This window comes from Anabrus simplex, chromosome 6 (genome assembly GCF_040414725.1).
Source record: "Anabrus simplex isolate iqAnaSimp1 chromosome 6, ASM4041472v1, whole genome shotgun sequence".
NCBI classification, from domain to species: Eukaryota; Metazoa; Arthropoda; class Insecta; order Orthoptera; family Tettigoniidae; genus Anabrus; species Anabrus simplex.
In genome coordinates, this window is record NC_090270.1 from 220929123 (window position 1) to 220947481 (window position 18359).

The 18359-nt window shown below is 39.8% G+C and overlaps 1 protein-coding gene across 1 annotated transcript in view; it reads left to right on the forward strand.

The window, feature by feature from the left end:
* The first annotated feature begins 6690 nt into the window (after window positions 1-6690).
* Window positions 6691-18359, forward strand: part of Ack-like (activated Cdc42 kinase-like) — a 182412-nt gene continuing 170743 nt past the window's right edge. Inside the window, exons 1-3 of the mRNA XM_068228267.1 lie at window positions 6691-6791; window positions 7017-7112; window positions 17965-18102. Coding sequence (XP_068084368.1) covers window positions 7023-7112; window positions 17965-18102 — 228 coding nt within the window. The 5' untranslated portion in view covers window positions 6691-6791; window positions 7017-7022. The remainder of the gene's footprint in view (window positions 6792-7016; window positions 7113-17964; window positions 18103-18359) is intronic.

The following is an 18359-nucleotide window of genomic DNA, read 5'->3' on the forward strand; positions in this document are numbered from 1 at the left end:
CTGACAGGGATATCTGAAATGCTTCTACCAAACTATTATGTAGGGTTGGAATGATTAAGAGTGAAGGACAGTTTCATTCGCGCACTAAGCTTTTTTCCTGTTGGTTAATTCATGACTATGTGGCATACTGTAAATGTGGAATACCTCCTCCTTTGTCTATTCTCGCAGTTCTTTTCTCTCTTCCCTCTGGCCGAGAATTCCAAAGATGAACACGAAAGTTGAAAGGTCTACTTTGATTGGTAGCTGTTTAGGGCAAGGAGAGGGCTGGATAGAGATACAAACTATTGATGGGAGCTAAAGAGAAGAGTTCCGCTAGGAATGTGGCCGGGAATGCGTTAGGCCTCGCTTCTCCCCTCGTCCCTGGGTTCACGTCACCAAGCTGGTGTATGTACTTGCGTTTCTGAAAACGTTCGTCCTCGCAGTCGCAGTGTCCTTAGCTGGTCTCTTCCTGCAAGGCACTCGATGTATTTTTATATATCGCAGGTGGGTAACATTATTCATCTGTTAATAAACTATATCCGACCAGCGAAATATTAAGACAAGGCAGTTTCCAACTAATAGTAATCTATGTTAATTTCCACTGACACTGGGAATTTATGCCAACATTCGATTTTATCAGGAGCGGAGTCCATCCTCAAGGTGCAAATCGAAAGAGTTTCTGTTATTATTTTTTATTTTAATATATATACTGCATTAATTATTATAATACTTTTTACACATTTTTACAAAATGTCCGATGACGATTACATCACTAAAAGAGGACGATATTTATTTCCTATATTTCAAATGTAGTAAGTTTCAAGAAGTGAGCTACAGGCAGGTCAATTTCGTTCGTCAGTGTGCCGAGTTACGAATGCATTCTCTCTCACACACACATATACCGGCGTGTTCGTTACGTGAAGAAAATAATAATAATAATAATAATAATAATAATAATAATAATAATAATAATAATAATAATAATAATAATAGTCTAATAATGAACCAGACTGAATATGTGCGCGTATAACAATTTTTATGATTACGATCCAATCATGCAACTCATCAGACATGCAGTCATTCCCTCATTCAGTTAATATATAATGTCTATTGTAAGCTAAGGAGAAATCTGTTCGGACTTATAAACAATTTTACACTAATTAATAATAGGAGTACGGGTAAGATACGTGTTGTTCTAGACAATATAACACTGTTAATGTCTTAGGACAAAAAGAATTATAAGGAAACAAAATTAAAAACTGCAATTTAAGATTGGGTGTAAATAATGATTAGGAGTAATTATAATGTTTAATGTAGTAATAGATACAAGAAGAGCATTCATATCAAAAATAGCAATAAATGATTACTCTTTCCAGGCGATCCGGAACTCGGGGAAGGGGTATTCTATTCTACTATTCTGTATAACAATGTTCCCGCTTGTGCGTCACGAATTCTGTGCCGCAAGGGTTACTTTATGTGTCGTTAAAGCTATCGACACGACGCTGACGTAGTTCAGCACCTTCAAATACCATTGCACTTAGCCGAGATTGAACCCACAGACTTATTGTAAGCTCAGAAACCCAGTGCTGTACCGTCTAAAATGGGTGAGAGAGGAAGTAACTTATTCATTATTCGACCAGTTAGTTTACTGAAAAACATAATTTTATAGAATATTATTAATCACATATTTAAAACAATAGACTGTGGGCCTAAATTAGCTTCAGCAAGCCTTGTGTCCCTATGTCACATTTTTATACACAATACTATCAAATAAATTAACATTTAAAACAATAGACTGTAGGCCTAAATTAGGTTCAATAAGCCTTGTGTCCCTATGTCACATTTTTATACACAATACTATCAAATAAATTAACATTTAAAACAATAGACTGTAGGGCTAAATTAGCTTCAGCAAGCCTTGTGTCCCTATGTCACTTTTTTGACACACACAACCATCAAATAAAATAACATTTAAAACAATATACTGTAGGCCTAAATTAGCTTCAGCAAGCCTTGTGTCCCTATGTCACTTTTCTTGATGATACACAAAATAACGAAGTAAAATATCATTAAAAACAATATTTCCTAAGGTGAACACTTACTTAAAGTTACACGAACGAATTAACAGAAACCCTACGAAGAAGTATTTGAAGAGCATCTTCGATGGGTTACTCACTGTCTGTTAGGGGATGAGCAAGTTCGGATTCGGACGAGGAAAACTGGTCATCGCTTGATTAATTAGAGTCACTATCCAGAGATATGATGAATTCTTCGAGCGCGTCTTCTATCAGTCCATCGTTCCTCCAGTACTCTTCCTCACTGTTACGAACGTGGGAACAATATCCTTCCCAGTCTGCTTTGGTAATAGAAGAAATTGCAGTTCTCGTTACGGCTTCAAGCTTTGTCATGAAAATGTCCCCGGTAACATTGCTTTCCCGTACAATCCTCTTTGCCTTTGACCAAGCCAGTTCAATGGCATTAAACTCGCACATGTAAGGCGGCAAACGAATTACGTCATGCCCATGCGACCTTAACATCTCATCAATCCGGAAGATTTTCTCGGGACCTTTATTAATTTCAATCAAATGAAAGAGCTCCGATTTTCTCATATCCTCACCGTATGGCACATAGTTCCTTTCTAGCCAGCTTTTCATTTCCTTCTTAACAGCATACTTCGTGGGGGGTTTGTTCTGTTGCACACAATGATACGAAGCATTATCTAACACTATAACACTGTTCTTAGGGAGGTTAGGCAACAGCTTCTCACGAATCCACTTCTCAAAATTCTCTGCGTTCATCTGGCCATGATAATCTCCTGACGATTTCCCGGCCTTAAAAATAACCAACGCTCCTTCCAGGAACCCATCTTCACATCCCGCGTGTACAATAATTAAGCGATTCGATGAGCTTCTGTTGGTCATAACACCAGGTTGATTGTCACTTTGCCAACACTTATTAAATGTTAAATTATTATCTACCCATGTTTCATCTATATAAACAATAGAACGATTATCACTTCTATAACGCCGCATAGCTCTTAAAAACCTACAGCGCCAGCTGACAATGTTTGGGCGCTCCACCAAAATTTTTCTGAAATTCTGACACTTCTTCCACTTAAATCCCATGTCTCTTAAAATTCGCCTCAAGGAATGAACGTCCCACGGAAATTCGATTTTCTCCTTGATGGCACTCAAAAGATTGGGGCATGTAGGCACTTTCTTCTGGACTACATAAAAGTCTTGAATTACTTCTCTTATTACATCTCTATTAAACCCATCACATTGCACTTTTCTTTCTTCGGGCTGTGGGCGATGCTTCCCTGGTGTTGATAGTGACGTATCGCCAGCTGCTGTACTTTCCTTGCGAATTCTACTCACTGTGCTGACTGAAATGCCCGTGTAATTAGATACACGCAAATTAGTTTGCCTCAGTAAGTGTTTCAGTTGCCCTTCTCGTGCCTCTTCATCACATTCTTGGATAACATGCCTGATAACCTCCCTAGCTTCGCTGTGGATAGTCTTTCCTTTCTTCCGGCAGGGTTCCATAATAGTAATACAAAGTAGCACTATAATAACATAAATGTTGTATAACACAGTTATGTAAGCCTCAGTATATAAATCGCTGTTCAACACTTACGACACATAGACAAGATGAACGCTACCGAGCTGTTCGACTGGCCACTTGCATCATCAAAGGCAGACTGGCTGCAGGCTGGCTGACGATAGTTTTAGGAAGAGCCATAGCCGAGACGACAGAGAGAGAAAGCTGCTCCCCCGTGTCCCACCTCACGCCCCGCTAGTCTTCTCTTCAGCTCGCATCAATACTTTCATTCTAAATTTTGACGAAATTCCCCGATCTATAACCGTGTGGTTTTTCAGTCTGTCGACTATAATTCAGGACCTTAACAAACGAATTCCTTAACTCAGCTAAAAATCTTGAGCTGTATCCAATGAATGTCCTCTGCTTCTTTCAGCATTCTTACCTAGGCCTATTTGATCTATGATGATTTAGGTTATGAAAGACGACCGACAGGTGGTGGTTGGTGGTGATTAACGTTTTAAGAGGAAGTACAACTAGGCTAGGCAACCATCCTCTATTAACATTAATCAGAGCGGAAAAATGGAAGGGGTCCGACACTTTGAAAAATGAAGGTATCATCCAAAGAAAGACAAGGACCATGAACCTAACCTAATACCATCTGGGTCGGAAAAGAACAAGAGTTTATGACGACTTCGCCATTCATTTTATCCCCATTAGGTCAACACCAAGCCTATATAGATGCCATGCCCTATTATTATTATTATTATTATTATTATTATTATTATTATTATTATTATTATTACTATTATTATTATTATTATTATTATTATTATTATTATTATTATTATTATTATTATTATTATTATTATTATTATTAATATTAATATTTTACATCGGTCGTACCCATCGTTCACTGGTTAATTAGCGTCCTCGGGAGATCAGTGGTGGTGTCCGAGCTATGATCATGAGTTTGATTCCAACTAACAAAAGAAAATACTAAACCTGAAAGATGGCATTTCATTTTAGCAGATCTACCAATAAAAATAAAACTATATTGCTCCTCTTAACAGCAGCCCTGCAGTCTCTTCCTACAAGTATGTAGAAGTAAACGGGAGTGAGGAATTTCCACACTCTCTTATCTATATCATTAAGTCAGAAATGTGAGGTGAGGAAGTAGGCCTATATGATGAGATTAATGAGTAACGCATGGTTGATAGCAGTGGCGATCTGACGGACCGAAGCCTATAACACCTATCCTCCGCCGGTCCCGCTCCTATCCGATATCCAGCAGCAAGCTGCGTTTGGCGAGTCGAGGGGAGAGGGACGAGAGCCTGGCCTGCAATATCAGTCTCCGATGCCTTCTTGCTCTCAGAAATATGTGCGACGTTTTTTTCTCATTGCTTACAAGTTTTGTAAATGGAACAATGTTTCAGATGCTTACATTATAATGTGATTTAGACTTCCATCATTCAATTGAGATTCGGGCTTCACTGATAGCCTTGGAAGTCCTCAGTATACGCCACTGATAAACACCCAGTCCACAAGCCAGGGGAATTTTTTTTTGCTAGTTGCTTTACGTCCCACCGACATAGATAGGTCTTATGGCGACGATGGGACAAGAAAGGTCTAGGAATGGGAAGGAAGCGGCCGTGGCCTTAATTAAGGTACAGCCCCAGCATTTGCCTGGTGTGAAAATGGGAAGCCACACCAGGCAAATGCTGGGACTGTAATAATAATTAATTAAGGCCACGCCAGGGGAATTAACAGTATGACGGGGGGGGGGGGGGGTGATTCTGGAAACTGAACCGGGACCATCGGACCGAAGGCAAACGTTCTATCCATTTAGCCACAAAGCCTGACTTTCATTTGCTAAATCTTAGGCTACCATCTCTACTGATCAGGGGTTGAGCATTGGCAGTAGCAGAGGCCGGGACAGTAGCCTGTAAAGCAGCCTTGACAACACAGCAGGCATCTCCGTTCGCTACTGGCTGCAGCTCAAAACGCTGAAGGCTTGACGTTCACTAAACCAACCATCGAAAAGAGGTAACCTAAGTCTAGTGGTAGCCCATGTCTTAATCCCAGCATACGCCACTGGTTAGCTACTACCCCAGCATTCACCAGGAGTGGGGAACCACGCGGAAAAACAATTGGAGGATGACCAAAAGTCGGATTTAACCTCAGTTGTGTTGACTGAGACTGACTCATCCCGACTAAGTGCTTCAGACAAGCCTTAAATCCGCGACAAAGCTGGGAATCGAATCCCGGCGGAAGTTATTATACTGATGTAATGATTACGGTGGACTTTTTGTGGATTTGGGATTATATAAATACTACAGTCATATATTTTGCGTTCCTTCAACTAGCATTGTTTTTTTGAAGATGGGATTTGTTGAGTGCCGATAATCAACATTCTGCAGAGAGAGCGCTTCTTTCCTCTGATTGATTCCGATTAGGTTACACAGTAGAGGTTTATTGTCAATCACATCCAGACTTTTTCGATGAAGCACTTATCTGTCGGAAGACCGCACGAGGACTTCCGTACTTCTTTTTATTCTCGAAGCTTACTTTCAATGATGTTGGCTAAACCGTCGTAAGAGATAAGAAAGTGGGAGGCCAACACCCACTCCGTTATCAAAAAGAAACATTAGAAAGTTGTCACAGGACAAGTGCACTCCGGGAATTTGTTTACCGGTAGAATGAAAACAGTTTATTAGGTAAGCATCTCTGATCGCAGGGTACCTCCTGTTCCAGCCATATTATTGTGGTGGTTTATGGTCAGTGCCTAAGACATTTAAATTACGTACGTCTGTGCGGCGCCAGGCATTGACCTTGATTTCTATTGGAGAGAGATTCCTCTGTAGAATAACTGGTTAGAAATATCGAATGAGAGTCAATATGCCGGGAAGACGAATTGTGATCTTCGATCAGCAATCGACGTCTGTATCATTTGTCAATGAAAGTTACTGCTCCAAAGATACTCGCTGATATATTGGCATCGTGTTATTTTGGCAATTCTAGGGATTTTCTTGCTTTAAGGTTGGCGAGCATATATGGCGACAGAATAATGTTGTGTTTTGTACGTACTGTGTACTTTCGAGTGTTTTTATGAAGGATGGTATTTTTCGTTAATTGGATTTTTCGGTGTTTTGCGTTATGATTTTAGGATTTATAGTTTAGAAGTACATGCGCTTTGCGTGCATGGGATCCAATTTAGATATTATTGTTGTAAAACTTGACTTGAGGAGCATACCGAAAGTGCAGTCAAGCTCAAGGTATGTATCATTTGCATATGTTAACAAACTCTAAATTAACACATGACGGTTCTCATATGCACACTTCGTAGACTCCTCGTAAGTAAAACGTAGTCATGTTTATGATTAAAACTCTGTTCTTGTTTAACTATGGTATCACTCGCAAATTATTTTGGCATTTATTAGGTTATTGACATCAGAATGTGTTATGGTCTGCTCTATTAATAAATATTGTGTCTGTTTTAGCACACGATGACTACAACACGGGGTCCGGGACTGTACGAATTTTTAATCGAAGCAGAATTACAGCAGTATTATGCTGGGATTAAAAATGACTTGAAGGTGAGAAAGTTCATACACTACTAAAGTAAACCCATGGTTTTGTGGCATTACAAGCTTTTGATAATCTACTAGTTGTGAGATATAAGAGAAGTTTCTATGCAAAATCAAAACCCCCTTATTACACACAACCACTGATTTGTTTAATGAAATGGTATTCTGCATCTGTTTACTTTATTAGGCCAATTGTCTAGTCCTGTTTTTGTAGGGCCTAGTTGATATTAGTATGAAGTTGAATTTTTTCATCAAAATTTAAGACATAAACACTAATAGTGTTGTAAAATAAATATTGATCTATTTTACAGAATTTGTTAGAATCTCTCTCTGTGAAAGTAAAGGATGGGGCATCCTTTTGTAATACTCAATACCAAACATAGGAAGAGATTGAATGACTGGTACTATTTCACAGATGTAACATGCTCGAAGTAAGTAGAGCTGTTGATAAGGATGTCTCAAGGCTCGTAAAATTACGATGCTGGGGCTTGTGTAGGTTATGGTTACGCAGCTTATGTGGCTTACCATCACTTGAAGACTGATTCATTTGTAACAGAATAGAACAGTACCTAATGGAATTATTCTGAAAATTTAATTTTTGACAGTAGATTATTGAACCCTATGTAAGGATAAAGAAAATGTCTTCCCATAGTTTTTGTTTCATGTTAGTACTGTAAGGGCCATAAAGTTTGTTTACCACAAAGTTCACCAACACTTTTGGTAGTTTGAATCAAATGAATCAAAGTGAAACAACAATATTTTTTTTAAATTGTTCACCATTACCTTCATTGTAGGCCTACCCGTACTTTTAACATCGTTAGTAACAGACCTGCATTGGCTACTTCACACCTGCATTGGCTACTTTGATAACTAATCTATTACTGTCATTCATTATTTCATTATTTTGTCTTTAACCACCATCTATCAGTGTTTGGAGAGTTGGTATTAATTCCTTTTCATATATATTATGGGATGTTTTATAACTGCTGTAGTTCAGCAGGCTGTCATTCAGGTTTGATTGACTTCTAAAGGTGGGTAAGATGTATAGCTTGTCATTTCATTCATGTCAGCATATAGAAGAAACCTGTTTTCATTTAATGTCATTGCTTTACTACTGTATGGTCCGGCTCCTTGGGTAAATGGTTAGCCTGCTGGCCTTTGGCCACAGGGTCCCAGGTTCGATTCCCGGCAGGGTCGGGAATCTTAACCATAATTGGTTAATTCCGCTGGCACGGGGTCTGGGTGTATGTGTCGTCTTCATCGTCATTTCATCCTCATCACGACGCGCAGGTCGCCTACGGGAGTCAAATCAAAAGACCTGCATCTGGCGAGCCGAACTTGTCCTCGGACACTCCCGGCACCAAAAGCCATACGCCATTTAATTTCATTTTTACTACTGTATGCAACCAATCACCACCGATCTGCATTTAGGGCAGTTGTCCAAGTCTGCACATATCAGTGTTCAATTGAAAAAAAAATTCCGGCTGTGCAGTTTAATTTGTCTATAATCTAACTGTTAGGAGTGCTGACTGTAGTATTAAGTACAGTGGTGCAAACTGAATAGGGGAATGCTGGTAGCCTGGGTATCAAGTTTCCTTCCCCAGGTGGCGTCAAATAAACAGAATTATAATTTAAAGCTGAGACCATATTATTATTATTATTATTATTGTGAACAGAATCAATTAGGATTCTAGAAGCAGATAGGCCTATATCTGAAGTTATAAATCTTCAGCATTTTTGTTTCTGAGTACTTTCTTCCAGTAGTAAGTTATTCTTCACCCTGTTCTTATTTTCACTTGTGGATATGTTTCTGACTACAAAACAGACTGATTTTAACATGAAACATTTGTCCACACAAATCATACCTACTTGAATAGATCAATCAATCAGTGATCTGCATTTGGGGCTATTGCCCATGTGGCAGATTCCCTACCAATTGTTTACCTAGCCTTTTCTTAAATATTTTCAAAGAAGTTGGAAATTTATTGGACATTTCCATTGATAATTTTTTCCAGTCCCTTATTCCTTGTCCCATAAATGAATATTTGTTGCAATTTGTCCTCATTAATTCCAACTTTATATTATGATCTTTCCTACTTTTAAAAGCTCCGCTCAAGCTTTTTCATCTACTAATGTCATTCCATGCCATCTCTCCACTGACAGCTCGAAACATACCACATAGTCTTCCCAGCCCAAAGTTTGGAACATTAAAATACCAATATAAATGGTCCGTTATTGGACATTATAAATTTTCCAGCTAACTCACTCCCGGTTGCCAGCGTTTCGCCCCCGTGTGCCAAGTTGGGCCCATCAGTTGGTACTTAGCACACCCACCAAGACGCATGGCTAGTGCATATTGTGGAGGCCACTGCGCAGGCTAGTTGGAGCCACTGGCAGTGCCAATGCACTATGGGAATCAACATCTATATCATCTGATGGCCATGCTAAGTACCAACTGATGAGCCCAACTTGGCACACGGGGGCAAAACGCTGGCAACCGGGAGTGAGTTAGCTGGATAATTTATAATGTCCAATAACGGACCATTTATATTGGTATTATAAATTTACTCATTTGGGACGAATATTTTAGGTTCCCTACGGGAATCAACATCTATATCAACACTACTCCTTTGTCGGAAATCGCCCAGAACAAACCATGCTTTCCAGTTCTTATATCAAGTAGTCCTGGTGTGGAATCCATACACTGGAGCCATAAGTCTAATTGGGGTCTTACCAGAGGCCTATATGCCCTCTCCTCTATATCCTTACTGTAATCCCTAAATACCTTTTTAACCATGAGAAAAGATCTGTAACCTTTCGTAACAACCTCGCCAATGTGATTACTCCAATGAAGATCATTCCTTATATTAACACTTAGGTACTTACTGTATTCCCCTTGAGGTACTATCACCCTATCAACACAGTAATTAAAACTGAGAGAACTTTTCCTTTTGGTAAAACTTACAACCTGATTTTTCATCCCTTTTACCATTATATCATTGTCTGCTGTTCATCTCACAACATTATCTAGGTCACCCTGCAGTCGCTCACAATCTTGCAACTCATTTACTACTGTAGACAGTATAACAATACTACTCTGCAGGACCCTCCTCTTAATTACGTATTACGAGACCAGGTACCACTTCACCTACTCTAATTCTTCATTAATGATCCCTGAAATGTCCGTCCTGGAAACTGTTTCTGCCTTAAAGTATCTACACATATTCATCCATTGCTCCCTAAAATTGATATGGCTGCCAATTTTGTTTGCAATCATGTTATCCTTAGCTGCCTTTTTCACTAAACTCAATTTCCTAATAAGCTACTTCAGTCTCTCTTTACTCCTGCAACCATTCCTAACTCTATTTATTTCTAATCTGCACCTCCTTCTTAACCTCTTTATTTCCCTGTTATAATATAATGGGTCCTTACCATTCCTTACCGCTTTGAAAGTTAGGCCTACATACCTGTTTGCACACTCCTCAGCAATGAAGAACTTGCAAGTCATGAGGTTCAGAGTGCTCTGGCGGACTTCTGTGAGTTACCGTTATAGCCTAGTGCTGTGAGTTGTGAATGTAAATAGTAAGCATGGAGCAACCATCAAGGGATATTATCATGATGGATTTAATGCCATGAATTTTATACCCATAAGTGAATGAAATTATGTCATCAAAGAGCATGCTATTTCAAATTATTGTGTGTTATATAACAGGTTTTGATTCTTTTTTCAATTTGCTTTACGTCGCACCGACACAGATCTTATGGCGACGATGGAACAGGAAAGAGCTAGGATCGGGAAGGAAGTGACCGTGGTCTTAATTAAGGTACAGCCCCAGCATTTGCCTGGTGTGAAAAAAGGATTAATCCTTAAAGGTTAAGATCCAAAACCAAAAACACTTATTCCTCCAAAACTGTTTAACGTATGAAGACAAAATTCCAAACGGTGGTATATATTTTTAAATCCTAGATGTGAAATAGGAAATATTTTAAACATTCCACCCCTAAGGGGTTAAATGAGATTAGCTCTGGAAACAAAATTATTCTTCCCTCCAAAAGCGTTTGACATACGGAGTTGTCATTTTACAAGAAGGTTATTCTTTTATGTCCTGTGTGTCAAATATGATGTATTTCAAAATGTTTTTAATGATGGTAATAATAATAATAATATTGATCTTACATCCCACTAACTACCTTTATGGTTTTTGAAGACGCTGAGATGCTGGAAGTTTGTCCTGTGGAAGTTTTTTATGTGCCAGCAAGTCTTCCGACATGGGGCTGACGTATTTGAGCACCTTCAATACCACCGGACTGAGCCAGGATCGAACGTGTCAATGTGAGCTCAGGAAGTTAGTGCCTTAATTATCTGAGCCACTCAGCCTGGCCTCAAAATATTTCTCCTCTAAGGAGCTTAGATGGGGGTTGCCTCTGAAAATCACACTTCATTTTCCGAAAATATTTCACGCACATACTTGAAAATTTATGTGAAGGTTGGTCTTTCATGACCGTAAGAAATATCTTTTTTAAACATTCTACTCCAAAACAAAACATAACATTTATTCCTCCATTATTGTTTGACACATGAAGTCAAAATTTCACAGGTTGTTTGCACCTATGCCCTAGATGTTAAGTAACATAGGGTTTTAAAACATTCCTGTTGTGTGGATTTCAAATGAATGTTAGATCCGAAAATAAATAATCTTTCTTCCAAAACCATTTGACGTATGATGGTAGGGACCCTCTTCGGAGGTAGCCCTGCCCAGGGATTGGCGCCCCTGCCTATGTGAGTCCCAGAGCACACTGACCCGGTGTGTAGCATCTGGTAAGGGTCCCAGCTCAGGGTTACGAGTGAAGCCCTCAACGGAATCTACAGCACAGAAGATGGACTTCTGAATGGTGGAGATTGCGGAAGAGGCAGCCCAGTGCTTAAGGAATAATATAAGTACACTTGGCATCAGCAGCGTCTGTTTCCCATGTCAGGGGCGGCTGCAAGGGTGTCTGTTTCCCATGTCAGGGGCGGCTGCAAGGGTGTCTGTTCCCCATGTAAGGGGCGGCCTAAATAATTGCTGGCAGTAGCTCTAAAATGCCTTTGGGAGTGGCGACCCCATTGTAATCAACGCTCCTGAATAAGATTCGGAGTGGCCAGCCCTGAAGGTGTTTAGTCTTCACCCCTAGTAAATTTCTTTACTAGTTCGCATACGATGATAAACAACGACGCAGATGTCGCTATCCCAGGGAGTATCCAATCTCCCGTCACCAATGGTGGCGCATTCAGGCCTTCAGATTCTGGGGAGCCTGACCTCATCGTGCGGGGAAAGTCGGAGTTCCCCAATATCACCAACCTATTGAGACCCAAAACTGTCACACACTTTGGAACCATCAATATTCAAACCCTCTGTAAGACCGGAAAACTCAAGCAATTGACGGACATCCTGCATAAACGCAAAATTGCAATAACAGCAGTCCAAGAAACCCGATTTACTGATGATGTGGCTTTTGAGTCAGAAGGTTATAGAGTAATCAAGGGGAAACCAGCATCTAAGAACACACATGGCTCCAGCGTTTTTGGTACAGCTTTTTTAGTACGACGTGATATAATGGATTCTGTCATCGGATTTACATCACCTAGCGAACGCATCTCTGTGTTATCTCTAAGATGTGGCAACAAGGGATACTCTATTGTAAATGCACATGCTCCAGTTAATGATGACAATATGAAGAACCCTGAAAAGGTCGAAAGTTTCTGGCAGATGCTAGAAGACGAGATCGGTAAGATCCCCGGTCACCATGTCAAAATACTCGTAGGTGACTTCAACGCTCAACTGGGAAAAGAACGACAGTACCAAGATATACTGGGGCCTTACACAGCACATAGACGAACAAACACCAACGGCAAGCGCTTAATTGAACTGTGTAGATTACATCAGTTGAAGATCATGTCCACAGTTTTCCCCAGAAAGCCAAAATATCAGACCATCTAGCAATCACCGAACGCAGCTATAGGATCATTGCAAATCGATCATGTTGCAATCAGTGTAAAATGCAGGAAAGAGATCATGAATGTCAGAGTTCATAAAGGATGGAATGTTGATTCTGACCATTTCTTCACACAAATAAAGACCAGATTACTGCCAAAACGAAATATACCTTCTACCACAGTTCCACCAAGGATTGATCCCCAATTCCTGTCGGAGAATAAAGAACGTTTTGCAACCGACATCTTGCAAAAAGATATGAAAGACTGGAACCAACTGAAGTCCACCATATGCGAAACGACCAATAACCTCGGACAAACTCGAAGGAAGAGACGACATAGATGGTGGAATACTGAATGCGATCTTGCAGTTGATGAGCGTGCCGCAGCGTGGACGAAGTGGTACTCGACTAAACGAAAGGAAGATTGGGAGAATTTCAGAATGATGCGGAATCTGTCGAGTAAGACCATCAGACGTGTGAAAAGATCTTACGATCGGTCAAGACTGGAGAAGTTCGATGAAGAATTCAAAATGTACAACACCAGAAAATTTTATCGGGCCTTCAAAGAGGAACTTTCAGGTTATATACCACAATGTCTTCACTTTAAGAATACAGACGGGGAGTTGGTCACCTGCAACAGCCAGAACGTGGAACTTTTGGCAAACTACTTTGAGCAGCTGCTCAATTGCGAAGAGCCCACGGAAAGATTACCTGTTGAAGATCCTCCAGAGATACACCTCCCATCTAACCCACCAACAATGCAGCAAGTTGCTAATGCCATCGGACATCTTAAGAACTGCAAAGCACCCGGGGAAGAGGGCATCATTGCGGAAGCTCTAAAAGCAGGTGGAAATAAGATCACAGAGGCCATACACCAGATCTTGATCGATTGCTGGGAGACTGGCAGGATCCCTGATGACTGGAAATCAGCTATCATACACCCTTTACACAAAAAAGGTGACCACAGTGATGTCAACAACTACCGAGGGATATCTCTGCTGTCAGTAGCATACAAAGTACTGTCAAGGATTTTACTGGACAATGTAGAAAGCCAATGTGATCGAACGATTGGTGAATATCAAGGAGGATTTCGGCGGGGACAGTCTTGTACCGAGCAGATCTTCAACCTAAAAACCATTTTCCAACTAAAACAAGTAAGGAGTATGAACATCGCTGTGGTTTTCGTCGACTTTAAAAAAGCTTATGATTCCATCGACCGCCAGACACTCTTCTCCGTACTGCAAGAACGAGGTGTTGATTACAACACACGCACCCTCATCCAACAGACTCTTACGGATACAACATCTAAGGTGAAGTTCAGGGGAGTACTATCTCGGACTTTCAAGATAAAAACTGGAGTACGGCAGGGTGATGGCCTCTCACCCATTCTGTTTAATCTAGTGCTTGATAAAGTCATCAAGAACTGGGAATGTACACTGAGGAATCTAGAAATCAAACCAGTTGCCATTGGAGCCGGGACTCGAAAGATTGAGATCAGGTGCCTAGCATTCGCAGATGACATTGCAATCCTAACCAACAACTCTAAGGATGCTGACATTGCTATTGAAGCCCTGCACGAGATAGCGGTGAAGGGTGGATTACACATATCGTATGACAAAACTAAGTACTTTGAGACTCGGCATCCCGGTAACCCCCCTTTGACGACCATACATGGAACGATTGGGAAAGTCAATCGCTTCCGCTATCTTGGTGAATGGGTCCACCCCAATGGTAGAGACGGTACATCCATCCTAGAAAGGTGTAACAAACTCAATGCAGTGTACCAACTATCCCACAACCATTATAATAAGAGGTGCATTTCGAAAAATGCTAAGATCTGTCATTACAAAACTGTTGTCAGACCACAGTTTTTGTACGCCTCAGAGACCCTCCTGATGAACAAAAAAGGCACCATGGATGATCTAGAGAAAGCCGAAAGACGTATCCTCAGGAAAATTCATGGACCGAGATTGCTCCCAGATGGAACCTACAGACTTAAATCGAACTCTGAGCTGTATCGACAGTTAGAATCAGCCAATACCAGCATGCGACGTAGGAGGCTTAAGTTCTATGGACACCTACAACGAATGGACAGCAACAGGCTTACCAAGAAGATCTTTTCTTTGGTTAAAAGCTGCAAGACTGGAAGCTTGTGGCTTAATGAAATACAGAAGGACTTGGATTCGGCTGGGATTTCAGATATTGATATAGAAGATCGTTCCAAATTTTGTGCTATGGTACAGTCTTGGACCCCACCACCTAGAGTTCCTAGAAGTCGGAAGCCCCTTTCACAGGAGAGAAAGGAGAAATTATCAGCAGGGCTCAAGAGATATTGGGAACAAAGAAGAGCATTGAGGAAGAACTAGTCACCGGCGCTCCTTAGTGGGCTTAAATCAATAATAATTTGACGTATGATCTGACATAGGATAGCTGACAGTGGACTCTCCAAAATGTAAAACTTTGAAAGATAACTTTCATTTTAAAACCATAAAAAAGCATAGATATCTTGCTAGTACTGTATCAGAGATAACTGAAAAAAAAAACATTTGAACCAATACGTCTACATATCTCTAATGTCATAAAATATAGTACGTGTTTATTTGTATCTAAATGTGAAACCTACATTTAGTAAAAATAGAATCCATGGGAGAAATATTCCTCGTGAACAGTCAAGATTTTACAACTTGCTTTACGTTGCTCCGACACTGATAGGTATTATGGTGACGATGGGACAGGAAAGGGCCAGTAGTGGGAAGGAAGCGGCCGTGGCCTTAATTAAGGCCTGGTGTGAAAGTAGGAAGCCACAGAAAACCATCTTCAGAGCTGCCGACAATGGGGTTCGAACCCACTATCTGCTGAATACTGGATACTGGCCGCACTTAAACGACTGCAGCTGTCAAGCTCGGTCAGTCAAGATCTTGTTCTGAAGATGCAAAGCCAAGTTTTCTGTGAAATGTAAAGAATTTCATCTTGTTTTCTTAACATCTATATCATCTGATGGCCAAGCAGGCATCAATTTTTGGTAATGAGACAAAGTGTCTCATAGTGCATTGGCACTGCCGGTAACTCCAACTAGCCTGCACAGTCGCCTCCACGGTATGCACTAGCCATGCATCTTGGTGGGTGTGTTAAGTACCAACTGGTGAGCCCAACTTGGCACACGGGGGCAAAACGCTGGCAACCGGGAGTGAGTTAGATGGAAAATTTACAATGTCCAATAATGGACCATTTATATTGGTATTATAAATTTACTCATTCGGGACGAATATTTTAGGTTTCCTATGGGAATCAACATCTATATCAACACTACTCCTTTGTCGGAAATCGCCCAGAACAAATTGTGCTTTCCAGTTCTCATGTCAAGTAGTCCTGGTGTGGAATCCATAGATTGGAACCATAACTCTAATTGGGGTCTTACCAAAGACCTATATGCCCTCTCCTCTATATCCTTACTATAATCCCTAAATACTTGTTTAAATGTGAAAAGATCTGTAACCTTTCTTAATAACGTCGCCATTGTGATTACTCCAATGAAGATCATTCCTTATATTAACACTTAGGTACTTAATGTATTCCTCTTGAGTTACTATCACCTCATCAACACAGTAATTAAAACTGAGAGAACTTTTCCTTTTGGTGAAGCTTACAACCTGATTTTTCATCCCTTTTACCATTATATCATTGTCTGCTGTTCATCTCACAACATTGTCTAGGTCCCCCTGCAGTCGCTCACAATCTTGCAACTCATTTACTACTGTAGACAGTATAACAATACTACCCTGCGGGATCCTCCTCTGAATTATATATTACGAGACCAGATACCACTTCACCTACTCTAATTCTTCATTAATGATCCCCGGTAAAAGCTCAAAAGCTTATTATATTATCATGTCTAAAACTGAAGAGGTTTCAAAATTTCCATAAATCCCTTTAATATTTTTTGCAGGAATGAATTTGGATTCATTTACGGATAGGGTGAAATCTGGAATCAGTATAAAATTAATGATCAGGTTATATGAATTTAGCGTTGTAATAAACAGGGACAAATGAGATGTTATTAATGTCTGTCATTCTCTAACCGTCAGTTATTCATGATACAAATTATGTTACAATATATTGTTATACATTCAAAATAAAGGGTAGAGAAGGGTCCACCTAGGTGGATCAGTTGTCAATTCGGACTTTAATGAAACTCATAACTTATGAGATAAATCTTTCTGTCAATTAATACCACAGTTGTGCATTGGTTAAACCACCATGGGCTGCAGACTACCTTACTGGTTTGCCAGCGTTAGCACTACTAGTCACTTGCACGTTCTCCATTACTTTAAACCAATCCCATATGCTGTTCACATTTTTGTTTACCATTTTCCATTGATCATAATTGCTTTTTTTTTTTTAAACTTCCCCATGTCTCTTTTATCAGTCATATGATACTGCCTAATAGTTCTACTTTTAAGACATTCCTTTTTATCACATTTATTTTTAACTATGACAGAGGCAATTTCATGATCACTTATATCATCTATCACTTCAGTTTCTTTATAGAGCTCATGTGGTTTTATCAGTGACACATCTAGAATATTTTTTCCCTCTAGTTGTTTCCATTACTTTCTGATTCAACTGTCCTACCCATGTTAACTTATTCACCATTTGCTGGTCATGCTTTCCGTCATTTGCATTCTCTTCCCAGTTAGCATTTGGTAAGTTACAAAAGTAATAGAAAGAAAGAAATGTCAAAGTGATATATCGGTTTGTTCCTTTCCATTTCTAATAAAGTTATTTGTATAATGTTCATTCTAACTGCTAATGATCATAATAGATTCCTTTAACATCAACTCTTCTCTTTATTAATAAAAAGTTAAAACACTGTTGTTTTTATTTTCAGGTCCAGAATGTGCCTCAACTTAAGTATGTTACAGAAGAAGACCTTCACCAAATTGGCATGTCCAAACCAGAAATGCGGCGGATGAAGAAGTACTTTCAAAAACACTTCCCACAGAATTATTTGTCCAAATTCAAGAAGGTAAGTTAGTATCCTTAGTATTAATCACTATTGATTTGCATTTAGGGCAGTCGCCCAGGTGGCAAATTTCCTATCTGTTGTTTTCCTAGCCTTTTCATAAATGATTGCAGAGATATTGGAAATTTATTGTACATCTCCCTTGGTAAGTTATTCCAATCCCTAACTCCCCTTCCTACAAATGATTATTTTCCCCGATTTGTCTTCTTGAATTCCAACATTATCTTTCCTACTTTTAGAGACACCATTCAAACTTATTC